We start from the raw sequence: 20,997 nt of genomic DNA, 5'->3' as shown, positions 1-20,997 counted from the left end.
AAACTCCCAGCCTTTACAGACGTTTTATAAGCCAGTTTGGGGGAATTCCATGATGTTACGCGTCTTTTTGAACTATGTAGCTTGTTTTCCTTTTGGCAAGCATCTAAGTTTCATTGTACAAGAAAACTGGAAGAAATTTTGTGCTTTTATAGTAGCGGTAAGCTTAGTGTAATTTCTCCTCTTAAGCTCTTATCAGCCCCTTTTCCTCAACTCTACCTTTTTTTTTTTTTTTTTAAGTATAGGTAGTACCCAGTAAGTATTCAGTAAATTTAGTTTATTTTTTTTAAAGGTTTGTTGGGGTTATAGCTCAAGTGGTAGAACATTTAATCACTCCACGGTGAAAAGAAGAAAAAAAAACGTTTTGATACTGATGTGCTACATGTAGTATGTTATATTTGTCTCATAAGCTACTGTTGATTATTATGCTTATGATTTTATTAGGGGCTGAAAACCAGTGGAGGTATTTTTGCTTGTTTCATTTTGGCTTTAACTCAGAGCTTAGATGCTGGTCCCTGAACTTTTTGTTCAAGGCTTAGGCTTTGCCATTTGAATCACAGCTCTGTATCTGGCTTTTTGGTGGTTAGAGTCTCACAGAAGTTCAGGTTTGTCTTTGAACCATGACGTTGAGATCTCAGTCTCCTGAGGATTACAAGCACGAGCCATCAGCCAGCACCTAGCTTTATTGCTATTTTCTGTTAAAATTTAGGAATACAGGATCATTATATAAGCCAATGATAGGTGAGTACCTATCATTTTTCCCATACCAGAAATTCCCCCCCTCCTCCCCCTGAGGCACTGTCTCTGAGCTGCTTTTGCTCAAGGTTAGCATTGTTACTTAAGCTACAGAGCCAGCTCTAGCTTTTTCTGTGATTCAATTGGTGATAAATCTCATAGACTTCCCTGCCCTGGCTTTGAACTGCTGTCTTCAGATCTCAGCCTCCTGAGTAGCTGGGACTTATAGGTGTAAGCTGCCAGAAATTCCTAATGGGATGAATGTGATTACTCATTTCTCTTATTCTGCATATTTATATATGCTTATTCAGATACAAATAATACCCGAGAAAAGTTTTTGTGGAAGTGGTGCTCTGGCTCAAGTGGTAGAGCACTAGCCTTGAACTGAAGAGCTCAGGGACAATGCCTAGGCCCAGAGTTCAAGACCCATAACTGACCAAAAAAAGGTGATAGGTGGGTGGGCTGGAGTGTGGCCTAGTGATACAGCACTCATTTAGCATGTACAAATCCCTGGGTTCAATTTCTTGGTACCACATACACACAGAAAAGCTAGAAGTGGTGCTATGGCTCAAGTGGGTAGCATGTTAGCCTTGAGAAAGCTCAACAGTGCCCAGGCCCTGAGTTCAAGCCCCAGGGCTAGCCCAAAAAAAAGTTTTTTGTTTTCAACTTAGGTGACTAATTTCAAGTTATTTGAAATCATACGGTTTGTGGTTATGACTTTAAATCAACTTTATTTTGGTTTTGGTGGTGAGGCTTGCACTCTGGGCCTGTGTGCTGTCCCTGAGCTTTTCCACTCAAAGCTACCACCTTGCTTTTGAACCATAGAGCCACTTCCGGCTTTCTAATCGAAGAGTCACGTTCTTTAGTGTTTAGTGCCCAGGCTGGCTTTGAACTTTGATCCTCAGATCTTAGCCTCCAGAGTAGCTAGGATTACAGGCGTAAGCTACCACGCCCAGCTTCTAGTTTTTTTGTTTGTTTTTTTTTTTTGTTTTTGTTTTTTTTTTTTCCAGTCCTGGGTTTTGAGCTCAGAGCCTGAGTACCGTTCTTGGGCTTTCTCAAGGCTAGATAGAACTCTACCACTTGAGTAGAGCACCATTTCTGGCTTTTTCTATGTATATGGTACCAAGGAATGGAACCCGGGTCTTCATGCATGCTAGGCAAGCACTCTACCACTAGGCCAAACTCCCAGCCCTAGTTTCCTTTTTAATTTATCTAAAGCTGTAGTTTCAGAGTTTAGCCATATAAATCTAACTTGAAATTCAATTACTTACACTTTTTCCTCTTAGGAGACGACCTTTTCTCGATTTTTGTGGCTCTCACCTCTTGTAATCCTAGCTACTCAGGAGGCTGAGATCTAAACAGCAGCGTTCAAATCAGCCAGGCCAAGAAAGTCCATGAGACTCTCATCTGTTCTAATTAACCACCCGAAAACTGAAAGTGGTGCTATGGCTCTTGTGGTAGAACCCTGGTCTTGAGTAAAAGATGCTCAAGGACAACAACTGGACTATGAGATCCAGCCAACAGAATCAATAATAAAAAAAATTGGGATGGAAGCCGGCACTAGAGGCTCACCCTGTAATCCTAGCTACTCAAGAGGGCTGAGATCTGAGGATCAAGGTTCAAAGCCAGCCCAGGCATGGAAGTCTATGAGACTCCAGTCAACCACCAGCAAACTGGAAATGGTGCTATGGCTTAAAATAATAGAGTGTTGGCCTTGAGTTGAATAGCTCAGAGATGGTGCCTAGGCCCAGAGTTCAACCCCCATGACCAAAATCATCATAACAACAACTTGGGCTGAATCTGATACCACATACTTTTGTAATGCAGCATATTGGGAGGCAGGTGGAGTACAAGATCAAGGCAAGTCTGGGCTATGTGCACACATTGGCTTACATATATGGTTTACATGTATTACTGGCTTACATTTTAGACTCGGTCTCAATAAAAATAAGAATATAGTTTTTAAAAGAAAGATGCCAGCCAGGCACCCATTGGGTCATGTCTGTAATCTAGCTAGCTACTCAGGAAGCTAAAATCTAAGGATCTGTTCAAAGCCAGCCCTGTGCTTAAACTCAGGACTTTGTTCTTATACACATACCTCTACCATGGCAGGCTTACCTGTTGAGATTCATATTTTGCTGATGAACTGGAGACAGGCTTTTCTGTCCCAGCTGACTTTGAATCTTAATCCTCAGAATTTAGCCTCCTGAGTAGGATTACAGGCATGAACCACTGGCACCCAATTTCAGTTCTTTTTTTAATTTTCACTTTCTATATCTGGGAAGTTACTGGGAAGTGTTTGAAAAATAGGAACATATTCTTAAATCCTACTTTGTAGATATTCTATATATATATTTTTAAATCATTTTTGCTTGGCAGTCCTGGGGGCTATACTCGGGGCCTGGGCCCCTTGAACTTTCTCTACCACTTGAGCCAATGGACTACTTCTGGCTTTTTCTATGTATCTGAGACTGAAGAGTCCAACCCAAGGCTTCCTGCGTGCTAGGCAAGCCCTCTACCACTAGGCCACACTCCCAGTCCCTCCATGGGGTTTTTAAACTATTGTCCACTAGATATTTTGTTTCAAGTCTCACTAATATGTCAGTAGCCTTTTGCCAGTATATTTTTTGTTTTGTTTTGTTTTTGTGGATCATGAAGCTTGAGCTCTGGGCCTGCACACTGTCTCTGAATTCTTAAGCTCAAGACTATCACCCTATCCCTGAACACAGCCCTACTTTCTGTTTTCTAGTGATTAATTAGAGATAGGAGATTCAGTCTTTAGTGATCTTGGGATCTCAGCCTCCTGAGCAGCTAGGATTACAAGCGTGAGCCACCTCACCCAGCTTGCCAGTGTATTTTTGACACAGGTTTTCAGAAACAGGGAAATAGCTAAATAAAGGTGAATGTTCACGTAATTTTGTTAGCCTGTGCATTTTCACTAGCAACACATGTTTGACATTTTCCTTTCCTTCATTCACTTAAAAGATTTCAAAATTTTTTAAAAAACAAAAACCTTTTTTAATTCATCCATATTCTCAGATAAACCATAGTTTACCTTAAAATCTAAATACACAAGGGATTTAATACATACTGACCTATACTTTGGTGGGGGGAGAGCGGGTGTGGGGTGTAAACTCAGCTTGGGCACTGGCCCTGCGCTCTTTGACTCAAGGCCTAATGCTCTAGCACTTTGAGCCACAGCTCCATTTTTGGTTTTTGAGTGGTTAATTGGAGATAAGGGTCTCAGGGGAACTTTGTTGCTCAGGCTGGCTTCAAATCTTGAGCCTTCGATCTTAGCCGCCTGTATAGCTAGGATTATAGACAGAAGAACTGGTACCCTTAAAGCAGCAGCAGCTACTGCTGCTTCTTGCCTGATCCATCATCGAATAGGTGAATCGTAGTTTAGGTTGCCAGTGTGATGACAGACTAAGTTGTCCTTGGGATGTTTTTCTTTCCTTGTTACAGTCTTTCTGTATATGGCCTTTTAAGTCCAAATCTTACAGGTACTATTTCCTCTTTGTGCAAGTATTCCCTAGATTACGAGAAGTAGACTTGCTGGGTTAATGGGTAATTTGGTTTTCACATTTGTACCCTAGTATAAGTTTAGATATCTCAATATGTGTGTCATGGAAGAAGATGACAAATATTTAATAGGACTCGTGGTCCTAGACTTAATGCCAAGCTTTCTTGGTCTTTCTTCATCTTCTGTCCTTCATCCTTCCCCACAGGCCCTAAAGGACAGTAAGGTGGTGGAGATTGTTGACGAGAAGGTCCGTAGGAGGGAAGAGCCTGAGAAGTGGCCTCTGCCTGGTCCCCCAATTGTAGATTATTCACAGACTGATTTCTCTCAGCTGCTCAACTGCCCTGAGTTTGTTCCCCGCCAGCACTACCAAAAGGAGACAGGTAGGTACCTTTCCAGCATCGATGTAGATGCTACCCTCCTTCTTGTTCTCATCCTCTGGCTAACAGCTGCAGGACTGGAGAGATGAGGCTCTCTTACCTTCCTACCCTTCAGAGTCGGCCCCTGGCTCTCCCCGTGCAGTCACCCCAGTGCCAACCAAAACAGAGGAGGTCAGCAACCTGAAGACGCTACCCAAGGGCTTATCTGCTAGCTTGCCTGACCTGGATTCTGAGAACTGGATTGAAGTGAAGAAAAGGCCCCGGCCTTCTCCAGCACGACCCAGGGTGAGTGAGGAAGATCTGCCTTGAGTTCTAGAGCCCTGGCCTAGAATGCTTTGGGAATGGATCACCAAAGAAAATACGAACCTGGGCGCTTAGGCTTCTAATATGAGATGACCAGGAGTAACTACAGGACAGTTAGCTTGGCCTATTGTCATTTGTTGTGGGGGAGGGACTTTCCCTCAAGATGCTGGATGCTGCTGGGTTCCTGAGTGGCAATTTCATAGGAAGAAGTCACGTAGCGGTGGTGCTTTTTTTTTTTTTTTTTTTGCTAGTCCTGGACTTGAACTCAGGGCCTGGACACCTTTTGCTCAAGGCTAGCACTCTGCCACTTGAGTCACAGCATCACTTGTGGCTTTCTCTGAGTATGTGGTATTGAGGAGTCAAAACCAGGGCTTCATACATGCTAGGCAAGCACTCTACCACTAGGCCACACTCCCAGCCCTGGTCCAGGTTTCTTTATTCTTAGCTAATGTTTTTGCGTCATCTCATTCCCTGGGTCTGCATTTCCAGAGCCTTTTTCCTGAACTTGCCCATATTCCGTGGTACCTCATCCCTTTAGAAGCAGCAGAGGAGAGGGAGCAGATGTGTGACCCAGAGGTGGTAAATCGACTGCTTGAGTCTAGACTAGAACTCAGGTTTACTGTGCTGATGGCTGGTGACCTTGGTAAGCTTGGTGAATACTTCAAGTCCTCAGGGATAAACTACTCTAGCAGTGATTGGCACAATGTACGCATGTAATACAGATGGAACTTAAGTGTTGGTGAAGTATTTCAATCTCAAACTACAATTATTGTCTCTAGCACTAAGCTTACCTCCCCCCCCCCCCCCCCCCCCGCCTTGCCCCTTTGCTTTGGAGACTTCTGTTCTGGAGCTTGTGAGGTGATTCAGAGATGACCTTGGATCAATAAAGCTCTTAGCTTCCTTGTGCATTTTACCTTGACTGGCTCTATTGTCTCCTGCCTTTTCTGTGTCAGCTGATCCCCAGAATGCCTTTGTTCTGACTATTGCCCTTTAAAAAGTTGTATCTTCCCAAGCAGGAATGGTGGGACAAAGACCATTAAGTGGACAGGGACCCTATAAAGCATACAGACTTACCAAGGCGTTGGGGAGATGAGAGATCCAGGTTTATTAGTCCCTCCCTCACCCTACCTGCTTAGTTCCACACTTAGAGTCATTCGAGCCCCCACTGCATGCTTAAAGGAGATGGGCTTGGGTTTGTGTGAGAAGCCCTTAGCACAGCAAGGAATTGCCTTTATATAAGGTAGACAAATGCCTCTCCCTCAGTGTCAGATAAATACAGTCTTATCAGTCCTCTGAGATGTTTTCTTCTATCACCTGGGAACAATTTGACTTTTTTTTTTTTTTTGCTGAAGGCATCCTGTTTTCTTTTGCTTGTGGGGCATGCTGTGCTTTTTGCCTGGCACACTCTGTCACCGTCTTCATCCACCTTTCCTTGCCAGATTCTCTAGGAAGTCAAGTCCACACCAAGTGGTTAAGCATCCAATTCTGTATTCCAGTGAACTCATTCTAGTCTCTACCATATTACATAGTAGTTGGCTGACTGGTTGACTTTTTAATGTTACTCGGGTTTTTTTGTTTTGTTTTGCCAGTCCTGGGCTTGAGCTCAGGGCCTGAGCACTGTCCTTGGACTTTCTCAAGGCTAGAGCTCTACCACTTGAGCCTCCGCACCATTTTCAGCTGTTTTCTATGTATGTGATACCGAGGAATCGAACCCGGGTCTTCGTGCATGCTAGGCAAGCACTAGGCCAAACTCAGGGCCCCTTAATGTTACCCGGTTTTTTGAAGAGCCCGGTACTATTGGGTTGTTGCCCATCCATCAGCTCATTGAAGGTCTGCTATTTGCTAGGTCCCAGTGTAGATACTAACTACATAAGACCAAGGTAACGTGCCTCATAGAGCAAGCTGGATAAATCCCTGGCTCAACCTGTTGAACTTCTGGTGTGCGCTCACCTCCGAGACATGCCAAGGGAGGTAGAGGGATAAATTGAGAACACAGTTGTTTGTGAATGGCTGTTCTGTGAGCCGAGAGTAGAGGAACCGGGCTCAGCCCATAAGGGCATTCTTTCTCCCTAAAGCCGATGTCAGAAAGAGAACACTAACCTGTTAGTGTTACCAAGGGTACAGTTGTGACAGGCCAGAACTTTGTCTCATGGAACAAATCTAGAACCTCATACAGAGGCCCCCTAGTGATTTGGTCATTGATCTGTCCTGTTTCAGAAGTCAGAGGAGCCCAGACTTGCCCACCCAACCTCTCTGCCTCAGCAGCTTCTCCCCCAGCAGCTGTTGGCTAAGGACCAGGACGAGCAAGAAGAACTAGATTTCCTATTCGATGAGGAGATGGAGCAGATGGACGGGCGAAAGAACACCTTCACTGCCTGGTCTGACGAGGACTCTGACTATGAGATCGATGACCGGGATGTCAACAAGATCCTCATTGTCACCCAGACACCACCATACATGCGCCGGCACCCCGGGGGGGACCGCACGGGCAACCACACCTCCCGGGCTAAGATGAGTGCCGAACTCGCCAAGGTTATTAATGATGGGCTCTTCTACTACGAGCAGGACCTGTGGACTGAGAAATTTGAACCCGAATATTCCCAGATTAAGGTGAGGCTCAACTATAGCAGTGACTATACAGGCTGGGATACCTGTAATAGATGGAAAAAAGGAAGACTCGTGCAGTCCAGAGCCTTACACACTCGTGAGAGGAAGATAGTGGATTGCACCTTCTTGGGCCATTAAAGACAAGCATAGATAAGTGAACCTTACTGAATTGTATTAGGGAGGACATCAGTATTTTATGTACTGGTTAGACACTGATGGAGATTTGACTGTATAGACCTTTCACAGTCTTAATTTTATGTTTTGAGTGCATAAAATAATATTTTTAAAAAAGTGATCCTTCTGGGAAGAAATCTTGTCAGTCGGGTGCCATTGACTCCTTCCTGTAATCCTCGCTACTTGGCAGGATTATGGTTTGAAGCCAGCCTGGACATACACGTGGCAACCCTTTCTTAACCTGCATGACAGAAACAGCACTACACTGCAGAGATGGGAAGGTGGCTGTCAGTCCAGGTGTTCTCTCAGGCAGGAAAAGAGACTCAACCTCAGCAATCAGTCCGTGTTTGCACTGAGTGTGTTTGGTGGAAGTTGAGTCTTGGGTGTGTGTGCAGTGAGTGAAACTGTGTGGTACACATGGGGAAAGTCGCCTGTCTGCTGTGCCAGGATGATGGCAGGAAGGTGCATGGGGAGCCCTTGGGGCGACTAGAAAAGAGTCTAGGGTGAAGTCCTCCAGCACTTACCCGCCTGAGCGCAGTCTTACCCACTGGCCTCCCTTGTTCAGCGTTCTCTTGTCTGGGGAGCTCTGGTCAAGGGACCACAGGCACTTGGAGAGCAGAATGCCCGTATGTGGCTGGGGGAGCTGTGACCTCTCGCTTCTTGCCGGTCTTGAGTCCTCAGCTGGCTGGAGCAGCTTGCTGACTTGCCTTCTTTCCCTGCCATGTCACATCCTCTGCAGCAAGAAGTGGAAAACTTTAAGAAAGTCAACATGATCAGCCGGGAACAGTTTGACACCCTCACTCCCGAGCCCCCCGTGGACCCCAACCAGGAGGTGCCTCCTGGACCGCCCCGGTTCCAGCCAGGTGAGCACCAGACACGGGAGACCCAGTGCAGAGGAGGGCGTCCAGCCTCGCCACGGCCCCCGTGTGCTCACCCCACTCTCTGCTTCTGCAGTTCCCACTGATGCACTGGCCAACAAACTGTTCGGTGCTCCCGAGCCCTCCACCATCGCCCGCTCTCTACCAACCACTGTCCCGGAGTCACCAAACTACCGCAACGCCAGGACTCCCCGCACGCCCCGGACCCCACAGCTCAAAGACTCGAGCCAGACTTCACGGTTTTACCCAGTGGTAAAAGAAGGACGAACGCTGGATGCCAAGGTAAGGTGCTTGTCCTGGGCCCGCTCTACTTTCCAGTTCTTTAGTTCTTTCTCATCCGAACCAATAAAGCGCCAGCTCCCTCTGCACATTTGTCCTCAAGCTAAAGGACTCACCCAGGATTGAATGGCCATGACTGGGTGTTAGAGTGGAGACATAAGGACTGACGGATGTGAATCCACCAGCAGAACTTCTTGGTCCCAAGCCTTCATTGCTTCACCCGTAAAATGGACTTAGCAGTTGCTAGCTCACCACTGTGAACATGGGGGAGACGGTGATTTTGTTGGGGGCAGAACACTTACTTAGCAGGCACAAGACCCTGGGTGCCATTCCCAGCACCACAAAGAAGGAACCCACCAAAAGCGCTTTGTCAAATGGGAGGTCCCACTCATTTGTGAAGGCTGGCTTACTCCTCTAAGAGTCTTTCCTGCTCCTCAGAGTTGTAGGCATACAACTAAGTCTTGGCTGATCTTTACAGATGCCTCGAAAAAGGAAGACAAGGCACAGCTCGAACCCACCCTTGGAGAGCCACGTGGGCTGGGTGATGGATTCCCGGGAGCACAGGCCGAGGACGGCGTCTATTAGGTACTAGGTGGAACAGGCTCCTTGTGGGGTTGTAAGAGCGCATGAAATCCACCAGACTGGAAACTCAAGGAACCGTCATGTAAAGCCAGGTCCTGGGAAGGGGAAAGGACTTGATTTTGAGCTGTTCACAGTATTTTCTGAATCATGCTTGCCTGCCTAAAAAACAGTGACCAAGAGCATAAGCATGCAGGGCCAAGGCCAATGCTGGAGAGAATGCTCAGCATGTCCAGAGGAAAAACAGACCACATTCTTTTAGCAAGGCTCTGGTGGCTCATGCCTATCTATAATCCTAGCTACTCAAGGGGCCAAGATCTCAGGATTGTGGTTCGAAGCCTGCCCTGGCAGGAAAAACTGTGACATTCTTATCTCCAATAAATTACTCAGTAAAAACTGGAAGTAAGTGGCACTGTGATTCAAGTGTTGGCAAAAACAGTTCAGGGTATCACCCAGGCCCAGAGTTCAAACCCCAATACGGACACCATGTAAGTCTGTGACGCTCCTATCTTGAATTAATACCAGAAAACCAGAAGTGGCACTGTGGCTCAAGAGCTACAGAGCGCTAGCCTTGTGCAAAAGGATTTCAGGGCAGGTCCTAGGCCCTGAGTTCAAGCCCCACAACTAACCAAAAAGGAAAAAGAAAACCCTTCCTGCCCTAGCTTTGCCCACTGAGTTTTTCAGAGTAAGTTCCAGATTCCTTTTTATTTATTTCCATTAGATAGACCATTGTTCTAAAACAAGGTTTGAGAGCCACCAACCTAGGCTTCCCGATTCCTGCAGAAATGGCAATGACTAAAAACAGCAGAAGTTTGAGGGAAATGCAAATGGGTTAACCTAGGATGGATGCCTCGTACAAACTTACAAGTTAGGAAAAGAATGCCAAGAAACTCGGGTTTTGATATTTGGTCAGAGCGCTGCAGTTACTAGCGTCTTGATCGTGGACCAGTCTCTGAGCCTCAGTAACAAGTGTTCCTCAGGCAGGGACTGAACGACACTAATGGTGCAATTTGGGCTGACCCAAGAGATCAAAAGGATCTTCTCACCTTAGGGTGGGATGTTGGAAGGGTAACCTGGTGACACTTACTGCTCTGTGGTCTCTAGTTCCAGCCCCTCCGAAGGGACGCCTGCAGTGGGTAGCTATGGCTGTACCCCTCAGTCACTACCTAAGTTCCAGCATCCTTCCCATGAGCTGCTCAAGGAAAATGGCTTCACACAACATGTCTACCACAAGTATCGTAGGCGCTGCCTTAATGGTAAGAACTGCTGGGCCTTATGTCATTGCTTAGTTAAGTCCAGGCCGATAACAGGTGCTGGAAACAAGGAGTGACATGCATGATAGCATGAAGGATCAAAGTTAGATTCACCTGTAATTGTTTGGAAATGTCAAGCTAAAGGAATATAGATTATAATACTTCAATTCACTTTTTCAATTTGAGCTTCCTCCATTAATACAGAAAATGTTGTGGGGGGGGGGGGCTGCATGTCAAGCAAGATTGCTTTTTTTCAGCCTGTTTGTCTTAAGGGAAGAACCTTCTTGTTTTATTTCTTTGCCAGTCTTGGAACTTGAGTTCAGGTCCTAGAGGACCGTCCTTGGGCTTTCTCAAAGCTAGAGCTATACTACTTGAGCCATAGCAACACTTCTGGCTTTTTTTCCTATGAATGTGATACCTAGGAATCAAACAGAGCTTCATGCATGCTAGGCAAGCACTCTGCCACTAGGCCACATTCCTGGCCCTTTTTATTATTTGTATTTTTAGCCAGTCCTGGGGCTAGAACTCGGGACCCGAGTACTGTCCTTGGGTTTTTCTCAAGGCTAACACTCTACCACTTGACCCACTGAGCTAAGAAAGCCAGAAGTAGAGCCGTGGCTTAAGTTGTATTGCGTAAGACATGTTGTCTTGCGAGAGACAAGAGGCTCTAAGGTAGCGCCCAGGCTGAATTCAAGCCCTAGGACTGCCCCCGAACCCCCAAAAAGGCAGTCAGTTTAGCCTCCATCAGGTAAAACTTTGCAGTGTATGTAGTAAAGAGGTTTTTCCATGTTGACCCTTGTGAAGTTGAAGGATTTCATTTCTAGTGAAGCTCACCCCCAGTGCCGGTGGTACTGGCCTGGACTTAATGACCGCCAGCGCTCCAGGACATGAGTAACTTGCTGGTGTTAGTTGCTTTGCTGTTGGATGGAAACAGGAAGACGACACATTATCTCCATCCGGTCTTCTCTAAAGGGCCCATGGTCGCCCACTGCTCTCCATGTCTCTCTCAAGGCCTCTGCTGATGACGCGAGCCCCAGCTTCTGTTAGCTGCCACAAGTCAGGTCTTGCATTGTGCCCTGGCAGGCCTGAGCCACAAGCCTTCTGTTTCTATTTCCCAGCTAGCTTAGATGGCAGGCATGTAGTATGGCACCTGGTTTTCTATTGTTTGAGATTTTGAGTTGAGAACTTTTTGCTTTGAACCGTGATGCTTCCTGTCTCCGCCTCCTGAGCAGCAAGGCTTGCAGGCCATGAGAAGTACATCTAGCTATTGTGGGTCTCTTTCATTGTACTCCTTCTAGAGGATGAGAAATAGTATCTCACGATTTGGGGGTTTGTTTTTGTTTTGCCAGTCCTGGGCTTAAGGGCCTGGCACTGCCCTTGAGCATTCTGAGAGCTAGCATTCCACCCCTTCAGCCATAAGACCCCTTCTGGCCTTTTCTGTGTATGTGTTACTGAGGAATTGAACCCAGGGCTTCATGCATGCTAGTCAAGCACTCTCCCACTAGGCCACACTCCAGAGCCAATATCTTACAGTTTTTATTTGCATTTTCCTCATTTGTGATATTGAGCATTTTTTTCCTGTGCTGATTGGTCATTTCATGGAGAAGTGTCAATTTAGGTTTTATCTTAGCTGGATCTATCTTATTACTAAGTTGTAGCATTCTTGTCATGATTTATACATTGATACTTGATTTATAGATGTTTTCTCCCTGGGGGCTGGGAATGTGGCTTACTGGTAAGAGAGAGTGCTTGCGTGAAGCCCTGGTTCGATTCCTCAGTATCACATACATAGAAAAAGTCAGAAATGGTGCTGTGGCTCCAGTGGTAGAGCTCTAGCCTTGAGAAAGCCCAAGGACAGTGCTCAGGCCCTGAGCTCAAGCCCAGGACTGGCAATGGGCCTGGGTGCTTCTGCTGGCTTGCCTGCTACTCCTGCTACTCAGGGAACTAAGACCTGAGGCTCTTGTTTCAGAGCTAGCCTGGGTAGCAAAACCCGTTAGATTCTTATCTCCAATTAATCACCAGAAAACCAGAAGCAGAGCTGTGGCAGGAAGTAGTAGCATCCATGCCAGGCTCTGAGTTCATCCCCAGGGCAGACAGAAGAAAGTGGTACACCGGGATGTCCTATGAGACTAGTTCAGCAGCTGCCACCACCTGCTTCTAGCGAGGCACAGTGCCTGAAGCCTGAGGAGTTTGTGCTAAGTAAATACCTGTCAGATGACTGAAGCAGCAGGAGGTACAGGACAAAGACAGCCTGTTCTTAAGTCCCAGAATCCTTTGTCCCAAGAGCCAGGGCAGCCTCCCTCTGAGTCGTGTCCGCTCTCTTCCCCACCAGAACGGAAGCGCTTGGGCATTGGCCAGTCTCAGGAGATGAACACACTCTTCCGCTTCTGGTCCTTCTTCCTCCGAGATCACTTCAACAAAAAGATGTACGAGGAGTTCAAGCAGCTGGCTCTGGAGGACGCCAAAGAAGGCTACAGGTGCGCAAGGTTTGGGTGGGGGCCCATCTGGCTTTCTAGACCTCGAGTACACGATCAGCCCCCCATGTCTTAGTAATTTAAAATGAGCAGTGCAGCATGTTCACAGGGTTCAAACTTACGACTTTAAAGGTGATGTGATGTTAAGAATGAGCATTTTGGCTAGGAGTTTGGCCTAGTGGTTTAGTGCTTGCCTAGCATGCACAAAGACACAGGTTCGATTCCTCGGTACCACATACATAGAAAAAGCCAGAAATGGTGCTGTGGCTCAGGTGGTAGAGCTCTAGCCTTGAGAAAGTCCAAGGACAGTGCTCAGGCCCTGAGTTCAGTCCCAAAGACTGACCAAAAATTTTTTTTAAAGGAGAGTTCTTTATAAGAATGAGCTACAGGTGTAGCTCACACCTGAAATTCTAGCTACTTAGGCCCTCTGAGGATCAAAGTTCAAAGCCAGCCTGTGCAGGAAAGTCCATGAGACTCTTCCTCCAGTTAATCACAGAAAAAGCTAGAAATGGTGCTTGGCTCAAGGCAGTGCCCAGGGACTACCGGGTTCATGGTTCAAGCCCTAGGACTGCCTTCCCCCATTAACCCCCCCCCCCACACACACACACAAAAAAAAGTTGGTTAAAACATTTTTACTGCTGTTCTTTGAGTCAGGATTGATCAGCCCAAGCGGACCTCAAACTTGAGGCCTTGCTGCCCCAGCCTCCCAAATGCTAGGGTGACAGGCCTGCACGCCCAACTACCTTTTAATTTCTTTTTTCCTCCTAAAAGTTGTGAAATCCTTTACGTAGAAAGCTTAAAAAATACAGATGTAAAAGATCACAAAATCCCACTCCCAAAATAACCAACATTGTCTTAATTTCTTTTCTAGACTTTGCATATTTGTATTGATACAAACTTGCATATTTGCTTACAAGAATGAAGCTATGCAGAACATTTTTCCAGAATTGAGAAAGTTGTGGGGTTTTTTTTTGTTTTTTGTTTTTTGTTTGTTTTCTTAATGTGTTTTGTTTTGTTATGTTTTGTTTTTGCCAGTCTTGGGCTTTTGTGCTGGTACTGAGGCTTGAGTTCAGTTCCTCACAGTCTTGCTTGACCCTTTTACTTAAAGGCCCGCACTTTTCCACTTGAGCCATACATCCACTTCCAGCTTTTTGCTGGTTAATTGAAAGCAAGGGTTTCATGGACTTCTTTGCCTGAATTGGCTTTAAACCTCAGTCTTCAGTGCCCAGCTTCTGAGCAAATCTAAATCTGTATTTTTTGGTGATTTTCTTGGCATATTTTCCTAAAAGTGCAATTTGTAAGTCAAAGAAAGGACAAACCTAATTGATATGGTTAAATACATGGCTTTTGTCAAAATTTTTTTCTGTAAGGTAATAATAGACATTGTGGGTTCTAGGGTCTCAGTTCTGCTGTTTTAGAGCAGAAAGCGGATACACTCTGTAAAGAAATAGGAAGCGAATAGCTGCTCAGTTTCCCAACTCTGAAAGCCATCAACTTTTTTTTTGCATTCTTTATTTCAATCTTTAAGTAATTGTACAAAAGAGTTGCCATTTAATAAAGCAGCTTATGGAATACATATTGGTAATGTCATCACACCATTAATGCTGGCTCTAGCATTCAAATTGTTAGGTTTCATAAAAGTGTGTGTGCGTGTGCGTGCGTGCGTGCATGCACCAATCCTGGGGCTTGAATTTAGGGCCTGGACTCCGTCCTTGAGCCTCTTTTTGTCCAAGGCTAGCCCTCTACCACAGCACCACTTCTGGCTTTTTTCTAAGTAGTTTGTTGGAGATAGTCTCCAAGACTTTCCTGTGGGGCTGGCTTTGAACCACAATCTTCAGATCTTAGCCTCCTGAGTTGCCAGGATTACAGGTATGTAAGCCACTAGCACCCAGCCAAAAAAAAATTTTTTTTAATTGTCATGGTGATGTAGAGGGATTACATTTACATTCATAAGGTAGTGAGTACATTATTACTTCTCAGATGTTTACCGCTTCCCATGTTTTTCTCCCACTTGTCCTTCCCCCAGCCCTCCCAAGTTATAAAGTTCATTTCCAGCATATTGTCTTGTGAACATCGCTGTTAGATTCGTTCACCCTTTGTCTCATCATCTTGTGTTCCCCCTCCCTTCCCTAATTTAAATAAACAAACATATACACTATAGCAGGTACCAAAGGCAGATACTGTAACAACAGGGTTAAACCATAGAGGGGGAAAGGAGAGAGAAAAGTAACTTCACATAGTATGTTAGAAACACCCACCACGAGATAAACCTCTTGTTTGCACACCCAGGAGTTTGTGTCACTTAGTATCACCCCATGTGGTCATAGACAAAGCTGTTAAGCCATTGTGATCTTCTGCTAGGAAAACCCTAGGCATATACTAATTACTACACATGTGAGCCGCTTTTTTTTTTTTAAAGGAGTAACTGGTCAGAGTTGTTTCCTAATTCCTCTCCCATGCCGGCTTGTAAGTGCAGAAATGGCCTGCGTTCACTAACCTTGTGTCCTCCCGCAGATATGGTTTGGAGTGCCTTTTTCGATACTATAGTTATGGCCTAGAAAAAAAGTTTCGGGTGGACATATTCAAGGACTTCCAGGAGGAAACGGTGAAGGACTACGAAGCCGGTAAGTGCTAGCCCCGGTCGCTCAGGCCTCTTGGCTCCTCTGTCCACCTGTGTCTGACTTCTCTCCTCTAAGCTTTCTTATCCTCATCTCGGTAGCCTAACTTCTCCCTGCCCATCTTCTCTTTCTCTTTTTTAAAATCACAGGCCAGCTCTATGGACTGGAGAAGTTCTGGGCCTTCCTGAAATATTCCAAAGCCAAAAATTTGGATATTGACCCCAAACTGCAAGAATACCTCGGCAAATTCAGACGGCTAGAAGACTTCCGAGTGGATGTAAGTGACAATCTCTCCTCCACTCTCAGTGATCCTGTAGAGTAAAACTGTTCAAGCTGGGCCAGTGGGAGCTGGAGCTCCCACCTCCAATTCTAGCTACTCAGGAGTCCGAGAGGCACCAATGGTTCATGCCCCTGGAATCCTCACTGACTAGAAAGCTGAGATCTGAGGATGGCAGTTCGGAACCAGACCAGGCAGAAAACTCCGTGAAACTGCTTTTTGGTGTCTAATTGAAGATTAGAAGTGGACCTGTGTGTGGCTCAAGTGATAGAGCAGTGGAGCCAAAAACACTTAGGCTCTGAGTTCAAGACCTAGGACAGGCAGCAAAAAAGTCCAAAAGACCCTATCTCCAATTTCAAAGTCCTAAATTCAAGTCCCTTACCACTCCAAAAGAAAACTGTTACAGGAATCGGGGTGCCTGAGTTCTAGTCCTAGCCATGCCACTGGCTCAGGCATCCTCTCCCAACCTTCCTTCTCTTCCAGTTTGGGTTTTCTTAGTATCATCATCTGTAAAATGGAGATGGGCAGTGAGTGCTAAGTTGGGGAGCTGCGTGGCTGCCCCAACCTCCCTTCTCTTTGTGAATGCTGTTCCGTCATCCTAAGGCTCTTTTCCTTCCATTCCCAGTCCTTCTTGCTGCCATGCCCGGGTTCACAACTAAAAGGTTTGATCAGGATTGTTACTATGATGAAAGTATTTGTTTTTGAAAAGGTCCCTTTCAACTAACTAGAAGCTTACAATCTCTAGTGTCCAACAGTGACCTCCAGCGGTGAGTCTGAACTATTGCTACTAGATCTCAAGGAAGCAAAAACACTGACCAGCAGCTCCGGAACTCCTTAGCTGAGGGGAAGACTTTTTCTTAAGTTACAATGGCAGTGTGTACTTCAGTGGCAGTGCGCATGCTCAGCACATGAGCTCTCGCCTTGGATCCCCCAGCACCTCAGAAGGAAGATGACAGCTGAATGAGCCTACAGAGTAGTAGAAATCTCTGTTAAGGATCTTACTCTCTTCCCACTTTGTAAATAAACACACTATGCTGGGCACTTTGCATTAACCTTGTTGACCCTTTAGGTAGTCGTCCAGATAGACCTGGCTTACTGTTATCATTACGCAGTAATGAAAAACCAAAGAGAGGGGAAATACCTCTCACGTTTCCCTCTGCAGAGATGTGTCTGTTGGATGGGGGGCCTAGACAAAGGCAAATAAGTGTATGGAGGAGGTTGGGTAGAGCAAAGGTTCGCTTAGCTGTAGTGCCAGAAAGGAAATCGAGGCACTCAAGAGTTAACTACCTTTGATGGTGGTAGGGCCAGATTGGATCATGGTCTGATTCTGGGTTCCGTGGCCTGAGGGGTGGGAAGCGCGGGTGATTCTCCAAGTACTGGTGGCTTGCATTGCCTATAATCTCAGCTACTCCGATCTGGGGATCACGGTTCAAAGTCAGGAAAGGAGAGTTGATGAGACTCATCTCCAGTTAACCACCAGAAAGCCGGAAGAAGAGCTGTGGCTCAAAGTGATGGGTCACAGCTTTGAGAAAAGTTCAGGGACAGCACCCAAAACCTGCCTGACTCAGGGGGAAAATGTGGCCCTTCTGAGACCTCAGCATTGTGCATGCCAAGTTTCGCACATGTCCCAACCCTTCTCGAGAGGGGAGCTCAAGCTTGCATGGCTAAAAGCCTGGCCTTCAGAGGCAGGCAGATCTAAATTGCATCTTTGCCAATCACTGAGTATTGGGCGGCTTCGTCTGTAAAATGATGTCCTCACTTTCCCCTCAAAGGGTGTTACAGGAAGCCCGGGGCTTCCAACCCGTGAGATGGCATCGTGTTTGGTGTAGAAAAAGATTCTTAGTGGCTAGAAATTCGTTTTGAAGATGAAAACGAGCCATTCCGCACATTGAGAGGTAGAAGCTAGGTCTCTAGCTGGCCTGGAGGGACTTTTGACCCGCTGCGACCCCTCCTCTGTTACAGCCGCCCATGGGAGAAGAGGGCATCCACAAGCGGCACCCTGTGGCGGCCGGCGGCGGCAGCGGCGAGGGCAGGAAGCGGTGCCCCTCGCAGCCTTCCAGCAGGCCTGCCTCCACGACCAGCCAACCCCTCCCACCACCCACTGGGCAGCCCGTCCGGGAAGATGCCAAATGGACAAGCCAGCCCTCGGACACTCAGACTTTGGGAAAGTGAAAAGCCCCTCGCCCTGGGGTTTGGGGGGAGACGGGGTGGGGTGGGCAAAGGTCCATGGGGTGCCCAGTCCCAGGAGAGGGGACAGAGAGGGACAGGGCTGGAGTTAATTTGGATGGGCCTTTCTGCTGAGTAGCGAGCGGTGTATCCACCATTCTGGCTCTTTCGAGGTACCCCTGGGCAGGAGCCTCCACACACCCCTTTCCTCCCTCCTCTCCATGGCCTTTCCATCTAAGCTTCTTCTACGGGGGGAGGGAAAGGGGGGAGATTTTTTATATATATATATACATATATATATATCAAGTTTTAAATTATTGATAGTTTGTCTGGATTACCAAAATCACTCTTCACCCTGCCCGTGGCTGGGGGGCCACCCGGTCCCCACCCCCAGCTTCCTCTCGCTCCCCCTCAAGCCAACTATGCAGCCCGCCAGAAGGCCCCGCGGGGCCTTGTCCCCAGCACTGTCCCACAGAAGGTTCTGACAGTGCCCCTGGGCCCCCGAAGCGCCGGCCCCGCCACCATCAGGGGTTTGCCATCACCTTGTCCTCTCTCCCTGCTGTCCCCATTCTATGCCTTCTTCCACCTTCTGGGTCTGGAGAAGGAAACCAAAGGATCTAAAAGTGGGGGCTGGGACAGTCTGAGCCTCTCCCACTCCCCTCCCCCTTCACTCCCCAGCCCAGAGAGACGCTGCTCACACCAGAAAAGACTATTGAAAGATGATTTATTTTTATTTTTCTCTGACTTTTCCTTTTTTTTTTTTTTTTTTTTTTTTGGAGAAAAATGGGGGAAAATCGACCATTAAAAAAAAAAGCAACAAAAAGAGTCAGAAAACAGCCCCCACCTAATCCATAGAAAAGTGATGTCTTTCCCCTCTCCTTGGAATTTTTTTGTTTTGTTTTGTTCTTGGAAATATTTTTTTAAACGTTGCCTTATTGTGGAGCGGGAATCTGAAATAATACCCAAATGCCTGCTTTCCTCGGTGGAGTCGATCCGAAGAGCTCCCACCTTCTCTGGATGTGCCTGGGCTTGGACTGGCTAGAATCTTTCTCTGGACTGAGTTGCATGTACAGTGCCTCCCACCTGGAGGCAAGAGAGTTGGGGTGGCTCGTCCCCGAGCCAGCCCCCCCTCCCCCGCTACCCTGCTGTTGCATCGTTTGAAGCTGACGTCTCATGTCTGTACACTGCTGCCACTGTCGTGTCCTCGCGCTGCTTGCTGTTGCCACGCCAGGCCTGTCCTGCCGTGACCCCCTCATCTTAACCCTTGGAAACCCCCCCCCCCAAGGCCAAGTTCACTTCAAACTGTCGGAAATAAGAGTTGGCCTGGATCTGGAACACACTTGAGCGTACCCCCCCACACATACCCTCCAGCCTAAAGGGGACAGGTGAACCCTGCAGCTGTGGCTTGGGTCTGTTTCTCAACGTTGCCCCCAAAAGATCGGAGACCTCAAGGAGGCCTTGTCTCATGCGAGTGGAGAAAGAGGTGCCATTCTCCTCCGAGGGCCTCGTGGGGTCTTCCCGAGTTGCATCTCCCCCTTGCCTCCCTCTGAGAGCCATCTCTGCCCAGTCTAAGCAAGCCCACCTGCGAGTGAGACCGCGGCCTAGGAACAAGGGCCAAGGAGGAACTGGGGGGACCCTGCCCGCTGGCGAAGCCCTAAGGCAGGAAGGTATATGTGGACATAGAGTATACCTGCCTTCCCTTCTCCAGGCACTGACTGCCTCTGCTGGGCTGCAAATGACAATGGAATGGCTGGAGTCTGCTTTTGGGTGAGCAAGGCCTGGCTCCCTCCTGCTGGGCTGGGTGTGTCGAGTTCTGGGCCTGCCTTCAGTGCTCCACTTCCAGTGCGTGGGACCTGGGCACCAGGGGGACGTGTGTGTTCTTGTTGCTTGGTTACCTGGAACCCCTGTGGTCCTCCTTGTCACCTGGTTCCTCTGTTGAGTCACAGGTCGGGAGTTAGCAGGAAGGAGACAGTGTCGCCGGCTGCCAGGGGTGTGCCCTGTTTTGGGGGGTCCTTCATGACTTAGCTCGCGCCCTTCCCATGCTCTGCTGGGACCTGAGGCTTTTCCCCATGCCGGACCAGACACGGCCTCCTGAACCCCAGTTTCCTCCCTTTGGGTTTACCTTTCTTTCCTTTGGCCAGTCAGCCCCAGTCTGTATCCAGCACCGCAGATCTGTGCGGATCTGGGGGGTACAGGAGGATCGAGGTGAGCGGGAAGGCTGTTCTCCCGCGCCTGGCCTGCCATCTTCTCCCCAAGCCTTTCAGACGCCCGCGGAGGGGGAGAAGGCCCTTGGTCGTGCGAGTGGGGATTTCATCTCAACGTAGGCCGAGGAGAGGGGTGGGAGCTTTTCTCCCCCCCCCCCCTTTTTTTTCTTTTCTCTTTTTCTTTTTTTTTTTTTTTTTTTTTGTAACATGTTAGGAGTTAATGTTGCAAAGAGTAGTTTACATCTTCACTTTCTGAAGACACTTGAATTTAGGACCGATGTATCTGTGACAAGTATGCCAGGAGTGGGACGATGGCCTTGAGGCTGGCTGGCCACTTCCCATCCACCATCTTCCTACAGGGATCTAAGAAGTGAGACCCAGGGCAGCAGCCTCCCAGACCCCTCTTCATCCCATGCCTTTCCAGGGTTGGTCTCGCAGAGCACCCTTTGGACAGCAACCAGAAGGTCCATGTGCCTGGGCCCTGGCAAGGGGCAGATTTTCTAGACTGCCCTCTGAACCCGGGAGCAAATGCACTACGAGAGAAGGCTGCCCG

General features: G+C 47.5%; 1 protein-coding gene across 3 annotated transcripts in view; it reads left to right on the top strand.

Annotated features, from left to right (window-relative positions):
* Positions 1 to 19,013, top strand: part of Larp1 (La ribonucleoprotein 1, translational regulator) — a 63,563-nt gene extending 44,550 nt beyond the window's left edge. For 2 of the 3 annotated variants that reach the window (XM_090320889.1, XM_090320888.1), the window contains exons 9-19: positions 4,461 to 4,635; positions 4,748 to 4,917; positions 7,153 to 7,545; positions 8,456 to 8,579; positions 8,671 to 8,876; positions 9,352 to 9,458; positions 10,557 to 10,708; positions 13,038 to 13,182; positions 15,694 to 15,803; positions 15,947 to 16,074; positions 18,037 to 19,013. In XM_090320889.1, coding sequence (XP_090177015.1) covers positions 4,461 to 4,635; positions 4,748 to 4,917; positions 7,153 to 7,545; positions 8,456 to 8,579; positions 8,671 to 8,876; positions 9,352 to 9,458; positions 10,557 to 10,708; positions 13,038 to 13,182; positions 15,694 to 15,803; positions 15,947 to 16,074; positions 18,037 to 18,246 — 1,920 coding nt within the window. In that variant the 3' untranslated portion in view covers positions 18,247 to 19,013. Of the gene's footprint in view, positions 1 to 4,460; positions 4,636 to 4,747; positions 4,918 to 7,152; positions 7,546 to 8,455; positions 8,580 to 8,670; positions 8,877 to 9,351; positions 9,459 to 10,556; positions 10,709 to 13,037; positions 13,183 to 15,693; positions 15,804 to 15,946; positions 16,075 to 16,819; positions 17,155 to 18,036 lie in introns of those variants that run through there. The other variant, XM_090320891.1, reaches the window with a different exon arrangement.
* The last annotated feature ends 1,984 nt before the right edge of the window (positions 19,014 to 20,997 follow it).

This window comes from Megascapheus bottae, chromosome 29, assembly GCF_031878675.1.
Source record: "Megascapheus bottae isolate mThoBot1 chromosome 29, mThoBot2.hap1, whole genome shotgun sequence".
Classification (NCBI taxonomy): domain Eukaryota; kingdom Metazoa; phylum Chordata; class Mammalia; order Rodentia; family Geomyidae; genus Megascapheus; species Megascapheus bottae.
The sequence above is the reverse complement of the archived record's forward strand: the minus strand, read 5'-3'. Positions and strand labels throughout refer to the sequence as shown.